The sequence below is a fragment of the Saccopteryx bilineata genome, chromosome 5 (genome assembly GCF_036850765.1).
Source record: "Saccopteryx bilineata isolate mSacBil1 chromosome 5, mSacBil1_pri_phased_curated, whole genome shotgun sequence".
Lineage (NCBI taxonomy): Eukaryota > Metazoa > Chordata > Mammalia > Chiroptera > Emballonuridae > Saccopteryx > Saccopteryx bilineata.
This window is the reverse complement of record NC_089494.1, coordinates 46,993,808-47,014,015: the sequence shown is the minus strand read 5'-3', so window position 1 is coordinate 47,014,015 and position 20,208 is coordinate 46,993,808. Positions and strand designations below refer to the sequence as shown.

Sequence of the window (20,208 nt, the reverse complement as noted above, 5' to 3'; positions counted from 1 at the left end):
TTTGTAGCCTCCATGGAAATTCGAGCAAATGTTTTGATTTTTAAAAATGTCAATACAGCAGGACAAAAATATTTTCTTTTCTTTTTTTTTTTTTTTTTTTTTTTTTACTAAGTGAAAGGCAGGGAGGCAGAGACAGATTCCTGCATGTGCCCCAACTGGGATCCACCTGGCAAGCCCCTTCCAGGCAATGCTCTGCCCATCTGCGCCGCTACTCCATTGCTCAGCAACTGAGCTATTGTAGCACCTGAGGTAAAAAGCCATGGAGTTGTCTTCAGTGCCCAGAGCTAACTTTGTTCAAACCATTGAAGCCATGGCTGCATGAGGGAAAGAAAGAGAGAGAGAGAGAAAGGAGGGGTAGAGAAGCAGATGATCACCCCTCCTATGTTCCCTGACCAGGAATCATACCCAGGACTTCAACACACCAGACTGACGTTCTACTGCTGAGCCAACAGGCCAGGGCTAAAAATATTTTCTTAGCAAATAAACACTTATATTGGAAATCCACCTGCTTAAAGTGTTTGGTTCAGCTGTCTTGTCTTTATAAGTTTGTAATTAATTTATAGACCAGCTTAAACTCATCTATACTCATGTTGTTCTTTATATATTCATCAATTCCCTTAACAAATAACTATAGCTAGTCGTATCTCTCCTATTGGGACCCTTTAAATATGAAGACCATTTTAAATTTTATTTTTCTACTTCCAGTGTCTAACATGTACTCAGAATACTAGGATCAAGGAAGCAGTCAATAATATTTGGCCAATTTGGTCTCAGTAAGTTTATCATCAATGAAGCATATAAAGCCAAGACAGAAAACCTAATAATTAGAGGTGTCTCAATAAATGCTAATCCAGCATTATTTTTCTTTCCAAAATTTTTTTGGCTCTTATCTTGTAACTTATCCTGTGACTGCATTTGTTTTCATCTCTTTGCAGAGACTCACTTACAAGGTCTTCTGTTTCATCTCAAGTAAAAATTTTAGTTGGGTAAATTAAAAGTTGTCTGTTTATTTCCTACTCACTACAGCTCTTCATGATAATTCCCAAATTCCGGGTCTGAAAAAAAGTTAAAGAAAATAATCTAAGTTTCTAAGAAATTGAATTACACTTTCCTTATTATTGTCTGCTGAAGGTATGGTCTCACTGAGTGAGGTCTCTAAGCATGCATCACTGAACAAAAATGATTTTCATACTGTATGGAGTGCTTTTCTTGGTGACTGAAATTACCTTCCTCCTTTCCTTTCAACTCTCTATAAGATGCAACTGCAAGAGCTGTGGATTGGGAGCCAGAACATTGAGGATTCATATCTATGTCCAACATTCACTGCATCATTTATCCCTGTGAGTCTCAGTTTCCTCATCTGTAAATTAGAGTTTTTATATTTTATGTGTGCAGCAAAGAAGTAAACTGCATAATCCTACTTAGATGTAGTATGGTATTATTGTATAACTGATAGAGGCAGAAAACTCTACAAATAAATGTCAACTGAATATACACCACTGGCTGACACAGACAACCTTAGTCTTGCCTCTGAGGAAGTGAATCTCTGTTTATTTAGTGATTTGGTAACACGTAAGGAGGAGTGAATAAAACTGATGGAAAGATGAAGTTGATCATCCAAAAGAACAGTGCATGTCCCAGTTGGAAAAAGAAATATTATATATCATGATGCAAGATCATTTTGAACAACTGATATCTAATCAGCATTCTCAATAAAAACAAATGATTTATAGATAACTTAATCTTCACATCATTACACCGTATAGAGCAATAAGTAGAACAGTTGGTATCAAATGATATCCTAGTATATATAATTTAATTGATAAAATGAAATTGATTAATTTTTACATTTAATTAAAATTGATGCATTAAAATAATTGAGGCAACAAAAATAGTTGCTGTACTCTGGCATGAACTTCCACTGCCACCCCCTTGTATCCTCAACACACACTTTCCCATGAAACTACACCGGCATATATTTGTCTCCCTGCCTCTAGTGTCAAAGACAGACCACCCAGTCTCCGTTTTTATACCTATCCACCTTTACACCCAACATAGAGCCTTTCTAATTCCTAGTCAGTTTACATTGCCCTTTCTTTCTGTATCTCCAACATCTCCCCCTCTCTGAGACACTTTTTCTCATAGCCTATAAATACCTCATTCTGTCATCCAAAAACGAAATAAAACAAAAATTATTACCTGACGCTATCTCTTATGCCAACTATGGCCCTATATCTCTTCTTCCCTTAATAACTCAGCCTTTTAATGGATAATAAATGGGAAAAAAATAGCCTATACTTGCTACCTCTACTACTGTTAAATACTGATATATGAATAATCAATCAATCAATCAGTTGTCCTAAAATAACCAAGTCTCTAATAATAAATAAAATTATCCTATCTTCCATTCTATGCTCCAAGACACTAAAGTAGTTTGCAGTTTCCTGTAAAAACAGTACTAATACTTTTGAGTATTTCTTGATGTATATATTTTTGTCCTATCTAGATGCCATCCATTTGTTTTTCTCTTGTCTCCTTTCTGCTGGTTACCATACATCCATCATTTATGATTTGGGTCTGTCTCCAAGAAACCATTTCTTGTGCCCACAAGGGAGTTGGGTACTCTACACCATTATTTTTCATCATATACATATTTATGGTATTGTGTTTTAGTTATTTGTTCATATGTCAATTCCCCTCATTATGGATGCCCCTTAAATACAGGATAGTGTTGTTAATCACCTTTGTGTCCCTGTATCCTGATTAAAGTCACTATAAATAAATTAGCTATGTTTTAAAATTAACTTTCTTTTCTACTTACTAGTCAATTAGTGTGCTTTCAAGTATGTGTTTATATGAGGCTTTTCTCAAAAACAAGGTTGAGTAATGTAATTAGACAACAATCTAATAATATAGAAATGGTACTTGAGTTTGAATCGCCTAAAGAAATAGATTTTTCTTGAATTATTAATCACATTTATTGAGTATGGGCTTTGCACAGGATCTGTATCAGACTTTCTTGGGTTTGAGGGATGGTCTTTACTCTCAAAGTTCATATGATAAACCTAAGAGATCAATGACATTTATTAAGGGAAACTAAACCAACAAAATGCAATAAAGTTTCTATTAAGGACTAAATGTGTCACAGAAAGGGGAAATGTAGTTCAGACAAAAAGGGCAAAGATGTCTGGAATAATCAGAAATGTTTCAAGGAGGATGCACATCAAACTAGATTATGACATGAAGGATCTGGATGTAGAAGGAAGGGAAGGCATCCAGATAAACTAAGTAACGGAGTAATTGCAGGACAATTACTGCTCAAGTGTTCTCCCTTCTGAGGCCTTCCCTCACCTCTTACGCCAGCCCTCAACTTCTCAGGCAGTATGTGACAGGCCGTTTTCTAGTGCTCTCCTTGCATCCCCTATTGTTTCCACCATAGCACAGACCAGATGACATTGCCCTTGATTATATTTGTCCCTATTAGACAGCGCCTTGGGAGCAAAGATTAAATATTTGTTTCTGTATTATCCAGTAAAGTGCCTGGTAAACAATATGTATTCAGTAAATCTTTACTGAATTAACGAATAATATAGAAATGAAAGTAACTAACTGTCCATGGGCTGTATAATGGGGTTATCCTCCTCTGCAGAGAAAAGCAAATTAAAATCCTCATTTCAGATCAGAGTATTAATTCATTTAATAAAAAGTAAAAATTTTCAGGCCCTGGCCAGTTGGCTCAGTGGTAGAGCGTCGGCCTGACGTGCAGAAGTCCCGGATTCGATTCCCGGCCAGGGCACACAGGAGAGGCACCCATCTGCTTCTCCACCCCTCCCCCTCTCCTTCCTCTCTGTCTCTCTCTTCCCCTCCCGCAGTTGAGGCTCCATTGGAGCAAAAGATGGCCCGGGCGCTGGGGATGGCTCCTTGGCCTCTGCCCCAGGCACTAGAGTGGCTCTGGTCGCGACAGAGCGATGCCCCGGAGGGGCAGAGCATCGCTCCCTGGTGGGCATGCCGGGTGGATCCCAGTTGGGCGCATGTGGGAGTCTGTCTGACTGCCTCCCCATTTCCAGCTGCAGAAAAATACAAAAAAAAAAAGTAAAAATTTTCAGCAAAGTCTAATGTTACTAACATACTTTTAAAATGGCTTTTGAGGATAGAATGAGATTTATATTCCCCAAAGATGTAAATTATTATCAAATGCTTTAAAATGGGCGAATGTATTTCACCCATTAAACAGTACATTAAGAGCATGACAGTTTTCTATACTGGCATCTCTGAATTGGCCATAGATGTGAATATTTGTAAATAATTTCTTTAAAAAACTTGTCAGGTTTTAAATCTAATTGTTTGATGTACTTGAATTGGACAAACTCACTTTTTATAAAGATATTGGGGGGGGGGTATTGTCTGCCCAGAAAGCCTGGGAGTAAAATTTTAGTAGAACTTAGAGGCATAAATGTTGAGAGGGCTCAGTGAAGGAATGAAATTGGGAAAAGAAACATGAAAATGGAGTCTCATTTTCCCTGAAAAAAAAAAAAAGGAGGACAAGCAGTATATTCCAAAAAAGTTCTATGCTCAAGAAATATCAATAGAACAAATAAAATATTTTAAGTGTTCAGAGAAGCATATACACATCTTCCAACAAATATTACTGCAAAAAAAATGACTCAATAACAAGTATAAAATAAGGAATCAAAAACAAGTATGGCAATCTCATCTATTCAGGTAAAAGCTCATAATTTCTCCATTTTTTTTTTATTTCTTTTCTTAGGACTGGGTAGAATACCAGTTTACTAGGTTCCATAGGTTGTCAGAAAAAGTAAGCAGTGTCTCCACTACAAAGACAAGTCAGCTGTAAGGACAAGAATCAAGGATACTGCTAAATTCTGACCACATACCCCACAAAAAAAATTATTTAGAAAACACTGAGTCTTAAGGTTGTAATAAGTATAACACAACACATAATACAGTTACCTATTTTCTCTCTAATTTGAAAGTTTAAGCCTTGGTTGGTAGCTCAGTAAATAGAGCATCAGCCAGCATATGGACATCTTGGGTTCAATTCCTGGTAAGAGCACACAGGAGAAGTGACCATCTGCTTCTCTCCCTCTGCCCCTCCATAGTCAGTGAACTAAATGGTTCAAGCGTGACTCTGGGTGCTGAGGATAGCTCCTTCAGAGTGCAACAGCCTCAGCTGCTAAAAATAGCTCAGTACTGGAACATTGTCCCCAGATGAGGTTGCTGGTGGATCCTGGTCAGGGTGCATGGTAGAGTCTGCTTCATTATCTTTCCTCCTCTCACACATACACAAAAAAAGGTTCAAAATTAATCTGCAATCTAAAATATTTTTCATCAAAGTATTGTGAATTCTCTTTTCACAATCTCCTTTTACAACAGTGTCTGAAAACTTTATTGTAAAGCCATGGGCTGAAAAGTATATGGTCTTATAAAGTTATAAATTGGGAGTTGTGATCCTTAAATGAATCATAGTTATCTAATCCATAGAAACCTGGATCGAAACTTCAAATCCTAATTTAAAAGTACAGAGACATACTACCTACAGAGATTATTCATGATGCCTCAATCTACCAAAACACATGCATGAGATTCTTCACAGCACTATATCATAAATCTGACCTATATGAAAAAAGTGCATGTAGACCTTCTAGAGCAGGGGTCCCCAAACTTTTTACACAGGGGGCCAGTTCACTGTCCCTCAGACCGTTGGAGGGCCAGACTATAAAAAAAAACAACTATGAACAAATCCCTATGCACACTGCACATATCTTATTTTAAAGTAAAAAAACAAAACGGGAACAAATACAATATTTAAAATAAAGAACAAATAAATTTAAATCAACAAACTGACCAGTATTTCAATGGGAACTATGGGCCTGCATTTGGCTAATGAGATGGTCAATGTGCTCCTCTCACTGACCACTAGTGAAAGAAGTGCCCCTTCCGGAAGTGCGGCAGGGGCTGGATAAATGGCCCAGGGGGCCGTATGAGGCCCATGGGCCGTTTGGGGACCCCTGTTCTAGAGTTGGTAGACTTTCAGACTAGCAAGTGGCCCTGGAAAATATACCACAGCTTTCACAAAGAAGGAAACTGAGACCCAGAGAATTTAAGTCACCCCACAAAATCATCAACTTAGTTCATGATAGAGCTGCAATTAGAATGCAGAGTTCCTGTGTCTTGTTCCAGTTCTAATTTAGAAGCTTTCCTTTAAAATTATTTCAACAATTCATTCATGAAAGAAAGTAACAGTCTATTTAGTTGAGGCCCTCATCTCTTTAACTGCATGTTTCTCTCTGCACAAGTACACAGTCTTAAAATATACCAGAAAATAGACAGGTCTGAGGGATTATGGAACCTTTGTCTAAACACTTGGCTCAGATTGCTGTGGATATTTGTCACCAGTTTAAATTTCTAGCTCAAAGTCACCTTCTGACCCAGGGAAAAGGACACCATGCTACAAACAGGCCCTTAGAGCAAAACTTTGATTTTGAGACAGGCTTCCTGATGAGAGATGAATAGGGAAAACGTAATAATAATAGTAGATTCAGCCTTCTGCCAGAAAGCTACATTTTTGCTTGTACAGAGACTACAGTTCATTTATATTAGAAAATCATGCTTTGTTTTTCCATCTGTTCCATTTACCTTCAAGTCAAAGCCTCTATTCTTGTCTTTTTCTATTTAATTCCTATTTGGGGGCTTTGGGAGATTTCTAAATAGTTATACAAGCAAGTTATTTTACTTTTCTCAATTCAAAGTTTAAAAAAACAGCAAATTTGCTTTCCTTCATTTTTATGAAGTGTCATCTATTCCTTTGGATTACTAACATTAGCATGTATTTAAAGCATTTATTTTGCATTCAGCTAACTATTCATCATAGTAAAAGCATGCTAAAATAATAACACTACCTTTATATAGACCTTTCCAGCTGACACAGAATTTCCACAGATTTAATGACTTATTTATTTTGAACCTGTGAGATAGTAAAATAAAAAGCATTATTCTCTTTTATAAATGAGAATGTTAAGACTCCAACCCCTTACATTTAAAAGAAACTTATAAGGAAAGAGTCAGGACTTTATTTTGGATGCCTAACTCCAGGTCAGTGCACTCTAGCGCCTATTGCTATGTTGAGTTAGTAGAAGTTGAGTGAGATCACACAAGCTCCTTACTCTTCTGGGACCACCCAGGTGGAGGTGCATGCTATCCCTCACAAAAATATTGCCCAGGGTTCAAACTAAGTCCATCTTAACACCAGTAAAATAACAGGAAGGTAAACAAATGTTTTACGTATTGAGCACAGTTTCATTTTTCTTGAACAACTCTATCTGAACTAAATTTGCAAGCAATTACCAAAATCATTATATTAGGGGGAAAAAGGATAAAATTTAATGATTAAATGTATTGCTAAGTTTTGGAAATGTAGCCTAATACCAAAATATAACTTTCAGCATTTTTGCCATTTTGCTTTTCCTGACTTGTTTCTGAATAATCAGGTGTAGAGCATAGTCCTGGCCCAAAGGAAAAGCATAAGATGAAATTTTGTTATTGCCATGTCAAACCTCCCAATTATAGCTCTCCCTCCCACCCTTCTGTTGTGCCACAGATGCCTAGGACTTACTGCTCCCCATACTTTTTCTTATCAAACTTAGTAACTAGGAATGATCTGATAAAATTTACTTCTTTTATGGAGTAAATAATCTTCAATGGCCCATTCAGGATATCCATCTTAAAAGTACTAACAATATCCACTTTTCTTTTAGTGCCTATAAAGTAACAAGAAATTTAATTTAATTATTCAATATGCAGATCACAAAATGGGATCTCAAGATTGGAAACTTACTCAAGGTCACAAGGTTGCAAATGACAAAGACATGACTCAAATGGGAGACTCCAAAGACCTACACTCTATCACTGTTTGTTGAAAGTAAATGGAAAAGGAGAAGTTCTAAATATAAACACTGTCAACTGTTACAGGCTCTAAATGTAGAAAAATTATAATAGTTAAAAGGAACTTTCTGGAATCAAAAAAATCTCACTGTGAGAAAATGTCTTATTCTTACTGCCTATAGCAGTGATGGGCAATCTTTTGAGCTTGGTGTATCAAAATTCGCCAAAAAACTGAGCATAACTCGGGTGGTGTGTCACTTCGAGAAAAATGGCCTAACTGGAAGTCCCGGAACTAGACACTCTGTACCGGAGTTCTGTTGTTTTGGCCTACAGACCTCTGGCACAGAGTGTCTAGCAAATGTTTTATCCTCGGCTACTGCACCTGGCCATGCAGGAGCCGAGGATGAAACGTCCTTCTCCGTATGCGACACCATACTTCTCTGGTATGCGGCTGCATGGCCGCGTGTCATCAAAAATGGCTACGCGTATCAGTGCTGACAATGCGTGTCATAGGTTCGCCATCACGGGCCTATAGAACTAATTGACAGCATATATGCTATTAGCGCAAGAGAAGAGAATAGAGATTGTGACAAGGTTTATTTCTTTATTTTAAAATAACTATGTTTTAGGTATATAGAGGTTAAAAAGATTAGAGGAATCAAAGAACAACAACTAAGAAATACACAAACTTCCTTATCGTCTTTGAAATTCTCTAAATGAATCTTATGAAACATGAAATTGGTATGATCATGGAGCCACAGGTTAGCCCTTGCATACCCATAGAATCCATCTTTCCATGAACTCATGCTTTCCAAATGATGCACAATCAAAGGATTCTATCCTGAAGACACAAAAGACTCAGAAACAGTGGGAATCCAGTGGGAAGATTTCCATTTTGCTTATACTTACACAACTTCTAGTTTCTACTAGAACGTATTTAAAGAGATTCTCATGTTTTGATTGTGGAACCGTCTGTGGACGAGGGCAGAAGGTCCACAACAGAGATGTTTCACCAATGTCAACTGATTCTGATGGCCAAGGAATATTGAAAAAAAGATCACAAAAGGCAAATTACCATGTAGTAAGCTAGCATTACAGGAGAGTTCTGACAGTGGGTCAGGGTAGAAGAAAAAGTCTGTAACTAAAGAAAATTTGAGAGTTGACATCCAGATGGAGCTATAGTATGAGATCCAGATTCTCAACAGAATTTTAAATACCTTTCCTTGAAACAGAAAGGAGGTTAAAGTATATTTCCCTAAAAAATCAAATAAAATTATCTTTCCAAATTGTTATCCTAGAACTGGATCTGCTCATCTTCCTAGGACTTGAGCATCATTGCGTCCATGGGAGAGATGTGGAAGGATACAAGGTAACTCTAATAGTGTACCTTTGCGAATGTATGGAACATATTTATATGCTGAATATACCAAAACATCATAAAATACTAATTTAATCATAATTGAAAACTAATTTAATTTTACTATATCATCCAACATTGCCAATGAAACTGACTGTATTCACTGATTTTTCTCTATGGAACTATTTCTGTTTCAGTTTTGTCTCACTCTCTACATAAAGGAATTACCTCACTTTTTAAAAAATAAAACAAACAGATTTTAAGAATCCAGATTTCTTCCCAGGCTAATGGAATGCCATTGGTTCAAGAATTTATTAGTTATTTCTCAGCAAAATTCAGTTCACTTTTACCATGCTTAAGGGAGAAAAATAAAATCACAAATACATGCCTAATCTATCCAGTAGAGATAAATATTTAAGGGGGAATTAAAAAAAAAAAAGCTGGGGAAAGAAGTGAGATTTTTTTAAATGAACACTCAGAAAGACTTAATACAGCACCTTAAGGCTTGAACCTCAGCGCCCTAATGGAACTTTCATTTGTTTCTGCTTCATTGGCCCCAAGTCTTTTCATTTCCAGTACAAACTCATGTAAAAGAAAATTCTGTATCAGAATCACTCATTTGCCTTGGAATGGCCAGTGCCTTCTGCCCTATCAAAAAAAACTATAAGTCTTCTCTATAAAATTTCAGACGTTTTGTGTTTGTAGCCAAAGAGCAGAAAAGTAAGAACTTTTATTTTGCATTTATCTTCTCATGGTAACCAGTTGTACTTACTGTTCAACAGTTCATCCTACTAGAAAGTCTAGCTAAAATTTTAGTAACATGAGAAACATGATGTCCTGAATTAAACTGTAACTTAATCGTCTGTTCAATGTAAAACTCTGGGAAAAATGAGTAAAAAAAAAGGCTTAAAGATACTTTCAAACTAGCCTAGATGAATCTGATAGGTTCTTCTACCGCAAGAGCAAATAATAGGATATAATTGCTATTTATGATCAATACAAATATTAAATCTTTATAAATATATTGTATTTGCTATGGGAACCATCCATATTTTTAGAATTTTATGATGAAAAATTCTAAAGTTGACAGCCACAGAACTATATCAAATAAGAAGGATTTAATTAAAGGAATTCATAGCTACAAATTATCTGGTAAAATTCTATGTCCATACTTCCTTCTAAGTCAAACTCAACATTTTGTTGAAGTTTGAAAAACTTGAGAAGGAAGGGCTGTAAAGTACGGAAACCCTGAGTATGAATAATGTTCCTACATCCTACATCACTTTCTGCTTTCTGGAGTCAATTTCACAAAACTCTCCTGGGAGTGAAGTAGAGAAACCAGCAGCCTTTGGAAAATGAAGAGACTTGCAAAATCTGGGAAAAGATGGTCACCCCTACTATTGTATCCAAATAATCCTAAGAGCTGCCTTGTAAATCCCTGTGCAGTGAAGCAATTCCTCTAATTCCAAATGCAACCCAGAGCAATGCAGTGTGGAAAATAAGGATCCAATTTTTATTAGAGACTTTTATGACTACCACATTTTCAGAGTAAATTCTGAGACAGACAGAGCTGGTAGACAGGCATGAGTTAGCACTAGGGCATGGGATGGATCAGCCATGGCTTATTCACATACTGGGAAGAATCACAGACAACAAAATATGTGTGTGGGGGGGTATGAAACATGAGAGGGGAAGTAATGTTTCAAATCACATGGACATTAGAAAGTTTCCAAGAGGGTCTTAGCTGGTGGCTCAGTAGATCGAGTACCCAGTGTATGGATGTCCTGGGCTCAATTCTTGTCAGGGCACACAGGAGAAGTGAACATCTGCTTCTCTTCCCCTTCTCTCTCTCTTCCCTCTCATAACCAGTGGCTCAATTAGTTCAAGTGTGGCCCCGGGCACTGAGGATAGCTCAATTGGCCTAAGCATGTCAGCCTCAGGGACTAAAAATAGCTCAGTACTGGAGCACTGGCCCAAGACGGGGTTGTCAGGTGGATCCTGGTCCGGAGGCATGAAGGAGTCTTTCTCACTATCTCCCCTTCTCTTACTTAATATATATATAATGAATGTCTCCAATAGAAAGAGGTTTTTGTTCATTTTGTTTTTCTAGGTGTAAGCTAACACAAAGAGACAATACAGTAAAACTCTTCTATTTGAATAATAAACTTTTTTTTTTACAGCGACAAAGAGAGAGTCAGAGAGAGGGATAGATAGGGACAGACCGACAGGAACGAAGAGAGATGAGAAGTAGCAATCATCAGTTTTTTGTAGTGACACTTTAGTTGTTCATTGATTGCTTCTTATATGTGCCTTGACTATGGGCCTTCAGCAGACCGAGTAACCCCTTGCTCAAGCCAGCAACCTTGGGTCCAAGCTGGTGAGCTTTTTGCTCAAGCCAGATGAGCCCACACTCAAGTTGGCGACTTCGGGATTTCAAACCTGGGTCTTCTGCATTCCAGTCCGACGCTCTATCCACTGTGCCACCGCCTGGTCAGGCAATAATAAACTTTTTAAATGGGTTTAAAATATAGTCCATATAGTATTCAATAAAAGTATTTATGCATTGTCAAATGACAATAATAGAAAAGTAGATAAAATTTGCATTTTAAGTTTTATACTAGACTTTAATCTCTTTGAGAGCAAAAGTTGTTTATTTTTTTAATAACGTCTAACATTTGGGTTCTCATAATCACCTAATAAGCATTTATTTTAATTGTTATATTATTAAGTAGTAATGGAGTAATAATCTCAACAGCCTTTGGAAAATGAAAAAACTTGTAGCAAAGTCTGGGATAAGACAGTCACCCCTACACTGCTTCCAATTTTGAGGGGAGCCATATGACAGTGTGGGTGGTTTACATACATGATAGTCATCATGATAATTACTTGAGGTAAATATTGTTATTTCAATTTTATAGATAAAGAAACAAAGGTACAGAGAAATCAAGAAAATTGCCCAAGAATACGCAAATAAATTTGCAAAATGCGAATTTGAAATCAGTTCACTGATTGACTAAATGGTTGGAAGAATATTTTTTAGATTTTAAAAATAATATTCATTTTGCATATATGTAAGGAATAACTATTATGTACCTAATACATAAAATAAATTCATGATATGGCAGAGGTAAAAAAATAAAAGAATGTGTGTGTGTTTGTGTGTATGTATGTGTACTGGGATGTGGAAGTACAAGCAATTCCTCACTTTCTGGCAGAGAACGACAATTGATGTGGTTATAGTCATAGAAATGGATCAGATCATGTGAGGTCTTGTATACCATGGTTAGCAGTTTGACATTATTTTTTCTTCAGGTTATGGTGATCAATGAAGGTTTTAAGAAAGGCAATGACATCAGATTTCCACAGTGACAACAGGGGGGATCTATAAATATATACACACAGGTGAGAAGTGGTCAAATGAGAGACAAGGAAAAAAATGTAGATGCTATTGCAGTAATACTGCAATAATGTTGATGAGGTCCTGAACCTAGACATTTGTAGTAGAGAGGGAGAGCAGGTATATTTGTAAAATAGCAGGTAAAATGGTAGAATTTTGTGACTGACTTCAATTTTGGCTTGAATGCCTAGTTTGGATGATGTTGCCATTAACTGATAGAAGAACCACATAAAAAAGAGGATCCTGTCTTGGAAGAAAGATAATAAGTTGAGTTTTAAATACATTTATCTTGAAGTGGTATGACCCATTCATTGAGAAGTTGGGTATTCTGAAGTTCACATGGAAGGTCAGGGTTGGAGAGAGAGATTTGAGAATTACCAGCATTTAGCTAGTAAGCAAAAGCCTGAGAATAAAATTTCTAGATGATCTGGAAAGAGACATACAGAGAGAGAGAACCAGTGAACTAGCTCCTCTGAGAAAACAAAGTGCTAAAGGACAGAGAGGATAGAGAGAGAGAGAGGTCAGGTAGGGAAGAGGGAGAAGATTCAGAGAGCAGCCTTTCAGGGAAGCTGGAGTGGTCAATGATATCAAATAAAGAAGAAAGGCCTAATGAGAGGTGACAACTCCTATGAAACATCACACATTTCAGTCCTCGCTTTACTAGACCAGCTGAGATAGAATGAAGGGGAGCAAAGTCAGAGTTTAGTGCGATGAGTGAAGGTGTGGAGGCAGACAGAAAACTATACTCCTTTAAACCAGTGAGCTAAGAATAAAGAAAGGGTGGGAGTCGGAGAAGCCCGGGAGAGAGCAGAGCTTGTTTATGGGCTAAGGAGAAAGAGTCCATAGAAAACAAATGGTTGAAGTTATGGGAAAAAAAAGAGCGTAACTGATGGAGTAAGTTCCTGTAGGAGATGAGGAATGAATAAAATACAGAAGAACAAATCCAAAAGGTTTTTCAGAAAAATCCAAAGATTTGTTAAAAGTAAAAAATAAACCACTAAGATTTGTAATGACTGAAATCAAATTGTAATACTACTGTCTGTTTCTCATGGGGATCTCTAAAACTACCTTCAGGTAAAATTCCCAAATAACCCTCCTAAGAGTCTCATCAGATGGACAGTGCTGTGTATAATTTCCCCAATTTCAGATGAGGATCCAAAGGGCACTAAAGGTTGGAAAACTGCTTAAATAGATGGGAAGGATCAGAACCCACATGCTCTCCAAGTGATGGCTGTACTGGGGCATACTTTACTTATTAAAGTTTAGAAACTACAATAAAAGTTAGAATCCTACAATAAGGATATAATGCTTATTTTGCAAGCAATGTTTGCATGAAGAATATAATCTGTTGTCATCTTGAAACTGAATTTACAATTCTGATTGATCAGACACCCAAAAAATAAAATAAAATAAAACTATTTTTTGCCCTCATACATCAAAAGTTTTTTTTTTTTAAAGTATGTAAACATTTTTGAATTTCAATGTTATACTAGAAAGCTGTAGGGACAAATTTTCATTAATAAATTAATTTATTAATATTATTAACATTACTGTCTTCTCTGTATAAGGCAGCATGTGGGGGGAAAAAATCATGTGCTATTATAATTTCCCTAATACACTGTTCTTTAGAGAATATATTCAGCACAAGATGGAACTACATTGATTTCTTTTGAAGGGTTTAGTTTTAAGTATATTAATAAAATAAAAACACTAAGGCCACTAATATGGTCACCATTTTAAGGCAAATTTTTCCATAGGATATATAACTCTTTGTGCAAATGTCAAGTATAGGTGCTCTTTAAATACTGAATATAAAATAGTCTTACATGACATTTATATGTAATTTATATGAAAAGTCCCAGATCCTCAAAGCAGAGCTTTCTTTTTCTGTTTTTACCTCACATCCTACATTAAGTACACTTCTACAATGATCGGTACAATTAATTTTGTGTCTGCAGTGATAGCGTGAAGAGCAGGAAGTAAAAGGGAGAAGAGTGAAAATGAAAACTTTATAAATAAGTTTGAATAACTTGTGTCCTTTGCATAAAATAATTCACCTACCCGTCAAAGAGGAGGATTTAGATCTTGAGTTATTTTCCAGAAATGATGGTGAATTTGCAATGGTTTATCTGCAAACTTTGATTAGGCACCCTTATAAGTGAAAGGGATAATTAGAATAGCAAGTTATTAACAAAGTCACAGAGTATGGCCTTGGAACAAGAAGCCAACTAGTCCACATCAAGATCAAAAGCATGTTAGGTAGAGATCTAATACAGTGGTTCACCAACATAAATCAGTATCACCTAGAAAGCTTCTCAAATCCCATCCAAACCTACTAAATCAGGATATTTGGTAAGGAGAGAGTCTAGAATTTATATTAGTAACAAGCTCTTCAAGTGGCCCATTATGCAGCCAGCTCAATACTTATTTGTGGATTGCTTACCAACTAACTTAAAGAGTCATGATCAAAATATACATGGTGTTTGTCAATATTGAGTATTCACTGTATCTATCAATCTACCAATCTCTTGCTCAGATTTTATTTGAAGATACTTTTCGAAATAAAGTCTCACTATAATTTGAATAAAAGTTATAAGTGCTTATAAATTTATCTGAAGATAATAACAAGCAAAGACTTGTTGCCTACTATTGAAGTATACCATTCATTGTTCTTGGGTTCACAGTCTACTCAGAAATGAACAATAACCAGGGTAGATCTGGTCACTGAAATATACTCTGTCCATCGAAACCAAAAGATCTATCTTTTCCAATGAAAGTGGCTAACACTTATGCCATTGTGATCAAGACTATAGTTCCCTCTGGATAGCTATTCCCCCTTTTATATCCTTTATAACATGTGTAACTCTATTTGGTAGAGTACATAACCAGTGTAACCCAGCCAAACGACCACATTTCCTAGCTGCCCTTGTTGTAGCTTTGTGTGACTATATGACTAAATTCTGGCCAACTACAAGTAAGTTCAACTGGTATGAAGATTTAATAATCTTCATTAAAAATAAGATAATCATATCCTTTGTCTCCCATCCTTTACACCAGGGGTCCCCAAACTACGGGCCCCCATGGGCCACATGTTGCCCCCTGAGGTCATTTATCCAGCCCCCGCGGCACTTCCGGAAGGGGCACCTCTTTCATTGGTGGTTAGTGAGAGGCACATAGTGCCCATTGAAATACTGGTCAGTTTGTTGATTTAAATTTACTTGTTCTTTATTTTAAATATTGTATTTGTTCTCGTTTTGTTTTCTTTTTACTTTAAAAGAGGATATTTGCAGTATGCATAGGGTTTTGTTCATAGTTTTTTTATATTCTGGCCCTCCAACGGTCTGAGGGATAGTGAACTGGCCCCCTGTGTAAAAAGTTTGGGCACCCCTGCTCTACACTGCTGTCTGGAATATAAATGTAATGGCTGGAGCTCTAGCAGCCATCGAAGACCATAATGTCAGGGTTTTACCAGGGGGATATAAGAGTAGAAAGCTATAAGAGACTGAATCCCTGATGACTTTATAGAGCCACTATACCAGCCTCCTACTATCTAACTAAAAGTTTCCTTTATATTAAAAAAAAAAGACGCCTTTATTTGTTTAAACTACTGAGTTCTTTTATATGCGGCTGAACTTAAGAGTAACATATCCACTACAAAAGAAAAGTCTGTGAGTACTATAAGATCCAAAGTACTTGTTTCAATAGTAATGTTTAAAGCCATTTATGTGTGAACAAGTATTATAAGATATGTATTTATATTCTCTACTTCCTTTAGAATAACCCCATCCAAGTACTGCTGAGTGTTAGGCATCTACTTCTTCATATTTATGTTTTAACAATGAAATAAATGGTGGGCAAACATAATAAAAATGCAGGCAATATAGAAAGGATTGTGAGCCTCTCATCTCTTAGTAATCAGTAGTTGGCTTGGGTCCAGGATATCTGTGTAGGGGTGCACCAAAAAGGTTGCAAATTTATGGCCCATGAGCCAGACTTGGCACTCATATATATTGTATTTGGCTTATGCAATGCTTTCCAAAAACGTTAATTTCAAGTGCCTTAAAGTGGGCATGCATCTTCATTTCTTTAGAGGTCCATCATCCCCTATTGATGGACAAACACGCTTCCTTTACTTGTTTATGTTACCTGGCTAGCCTCTGAAAAGCACTGGTGTTTTTTTATAGTCTCTGGAAATGAAAGAGTACATTTCTGCATAATATGAATGATTGATAGCAAAGATTGTTTTTTAAGATTAAGTATATCCACTTCTATTAACGAGAATGTATATTCCTCATTAAGCGTCATACCTTTAATTAGGAATATAAAAATTGCTATAAATATACTAGTATTTATTTTCTCCTACAAAAAAGCAAATGGGGACCCTTTCAAAACACCCCTCCCCACAAATACAAATACACAAAAACTCATGAAAAGCTTATTTTATTATCTTAACTCTGATTTCTGTTACTTAATAGTTTCAACTAAAGTTAGCCCAACTCCCAAACTTTCTTCTTTCAGGTCTTACAAATTTAAAAAATCTATTCAGTTCTTAAAAATGTTGTGAGAAGTACTAATGATTTGGACCTATATAGCCTAAAAGTTTATTTACTTCCTTTAATCTCATCACTCATAAGAATTTCTAAGCACTATGCTTATCTTTTACATTCTGATAAATAACCACAGTCAAATGGAAAATATACCTTGACATCTTAAAAATCAATGTGTATACATGTGAAAATAGGCCTCTACATTTCCAAGGGGACCAATTTGTACACAAAGTCACTATCACATTATATGACTGTTAAAGCTAAACTGGGAAAATGTACTTGTTTAACATGGGTGCTTTATATGTTTGTTAGTTTAAAGCATCTCCCAAAGTTTACTCTTCCTTAAACTTAAAATCACATGGAGTTTTAGAATTCTGACACTACTAATAGCTTCTGACAAGCCTGGACAGGGAAAATAAAGTATTGACAAGTATCCATACATTATAACTTAAACCAAAATATGTTTGATAAGTAGCTCTGGATTCTGAAATTTGTTTCTGTATTACCTTTAATTAGGGCCATCACTACTTTCTTTTGCTATTGAAATTTATCACATATGTCCTCTTAGGTTGAATAATAAAACAGAGAAATTTATTTTTTGTAATATGGATGCAAGCAATTACTTTTTCTGTAAAATCTGATGTTTGGAATTACAGTTTCTGTGCTGTTTGGTTATATTGGGAGAGAGGGATTGGTGTGAATTTGGGGAAAGTTTTGCACCAAGCATCACATTCCTAACATTTATGTAAATTAGTATTGAGAAAAATTAAATTCTGCTCGTTTTTCAGAAACACCTACTGAATAATTGCAAGGATTTAGGAAAATCTTTTAACATATGGCCTATCCCATGTACCTTATGAAACATTCTTTTAATTCATTCACATGTTCAAGTATTTCCATACTTTATAAAAGTTTTTTTTTATTTTAAAATGTTAATAAGGATTTTGTATTAGTTAAGTTTTAAATTAAAGTTGTTGGTTGTTTGGTGGGGGCAAGGAGTTAATTGTTCTCTTTATAATTAGAATTTCTACTTTAATATTAGACACTTTGTCCTCCTCTTTCCTGACTTCTATTTCCTATTTCATTATTTTCCCCACCCTTCCAAACAATGCATGTTTTTCACACCATTACAAAGAAACCTAATACTTTTTAACTTTTATAAATTGCCTGGTTTCTAAAACATAAAAAGTAACAAAAATTTCAAGATTTTAGAAAGTGCCCCCTCTATGGGACTCTGGACAGATTGTTAGGTATTCATCCAGATTTTTATTTTGATTCTTTAAATGTATTTTAGAACTTGTGGTCACTAGATTAATTTTATGACCATCTTCAGAGCAAAAATACACAGAAGCAGTTATTCATATATATAACATTATATATATACACACATACACATATATGTGTGCACATATACAAAAATATATATGAAAAACAGTAACAGAAAAGTTAATAAATATACTAAATTTTAAAGGCTTGAGTTTGATGTTAAACAGTTATGAAAATCAGTAATGCTCTATTATAAAAGACTGCATGTCTTTATTTGAATTTCAACCCTGGAGAGTAAAAATTTAATAATCAGTAGAACCAATTTAAATAATTTCTTGTATTCTATACCGGCCATGCAATTTTGCTTAACCATACTATATAATCCAACTTTAACATATGCAAATTACAAAGGAAAAAAAATGGTAACCAGGCTAGATTTGTTTTAAATAAAAATAAAACAATTACTTATATTTAAAGAATAATGTCCATATAAATACTCAATGTTAAATAAATTATACATAAGGCATGCTGATTTCCTGCCTTCCACCATCCAACAGGGAACCACCACTGTCCTGATAATAAAGTCAGTAGGGTGGGAAAATACCACTGTTTAAGAAATCTGGCTTCTATCAGCCTCTGTCATGGAGAAATAAAGGCGACTGTCTCTCAGTAAGCAAAAGCGATTTTAAGATCACAGATGAAAATGGGAAAGAAGAGAATGTCCATAAACAGGAAAAAAAAAAATCAAGGAGCCAAAGACAAAGCAGAATCGGTTATCAGAGAGGCTACAGAGATTTTTCTAAACAAAGAATTTTATGAAGCAGCTGAAGTTCCATACAAAAAATGACTCCACCCTGCCCAGCCTCTGCTGCCACTTTTCCTTGCTCTGAAAACTCCAGCCCACAGAAAAGAGCTCCTCTAACTGAAAGTGCCTTTAGTGCTCCGTTTTAAGCATTCTCCTTTTCTCTTAAACTTTCCACTCTCCATATTCAAGCAAAACGCCTTATCCTGGATTTTCCCAGAAATATTCAGTAATGTTCTCCGCCCAACGGCAGATGTAAAAGCTACGAACTTACAAATATCCCTATTGTCTTCCAAATCGTTTTCCAGGTGCTGTCAGCCCCCTTCTAAACTTCAAACCAGAACCTCCTCTTCAAACTCTTCCTGAGGCTTAACATTCCACCTTTTCCCAAACCTTGCAATAAACACAACAATCGAAACAAACGGCGAACTCACCATCATCGTCCTCTTCCTGGGCTTTTATTGAGACAAATTGCACTAATAAAACAGTAAGAATGAGGAGAGGTCTTGCTTCCACCCAGTTTGCCATCATGTCTAAATATTAGACATGTGGGTCCTCCTGGGAGTAAAAAGTGGATTCTAAGGTTATTGTAGCACCATGAAGTCAACTGCGGGCTCTTCCTTCAGCACCAGCCCCAGGGCAGCCTCTGCAAACCCCCTTTTTCAGCACCAGCTCCAGCACAGACTGCGAAAACTTTTTTCAAGCGATGCAGCTTTAAATAGGAAGAATGCTGCCTCCACTTCTTTTCCTGCCCCTTTTCAGCTTGTTCAGACTCATAACCATCCAGTGTCTGCCAAGCAACGGTCTGATTGATGGTAAACAACCAAATCAGAACACGCGCCCCTGTGCCTTAAACTGTCCCTATTTCATCTATGTTTTAAACATAAATGCGACTTAATCACAGAAACAAATGTTGATTTTTCTCCTTTTTGTTTTT

The 20,208-nt window shown here is 36.1% G+C and overlaps 1 protein-coding gene across 1 annotated transcript in view; it reads right to left on the bottom strand.

Moving 5' to 3' along the window:
- Positions 1-19,970, bottom strand: part of COL5A2 (collagen type V alpha 2 chain) — a 163,943-nt gene extending 143,973 nt beyond the window's left edge. Inside the window, exon 1 of the mRNA XM_066279121.1 lies at positions 19,706-19,970. Coding sequence (XP_066135218.1) covers positions 19,706-19,802 — 97 coding nt within the window. The 5' untranslated portion in view covers positions 19,803-19,970. The remainder of the gene's footprint in view (positions 1-19,705) is intronic.
- Positions 19,971-20,208: the final 238 nt, after the last annotated feature.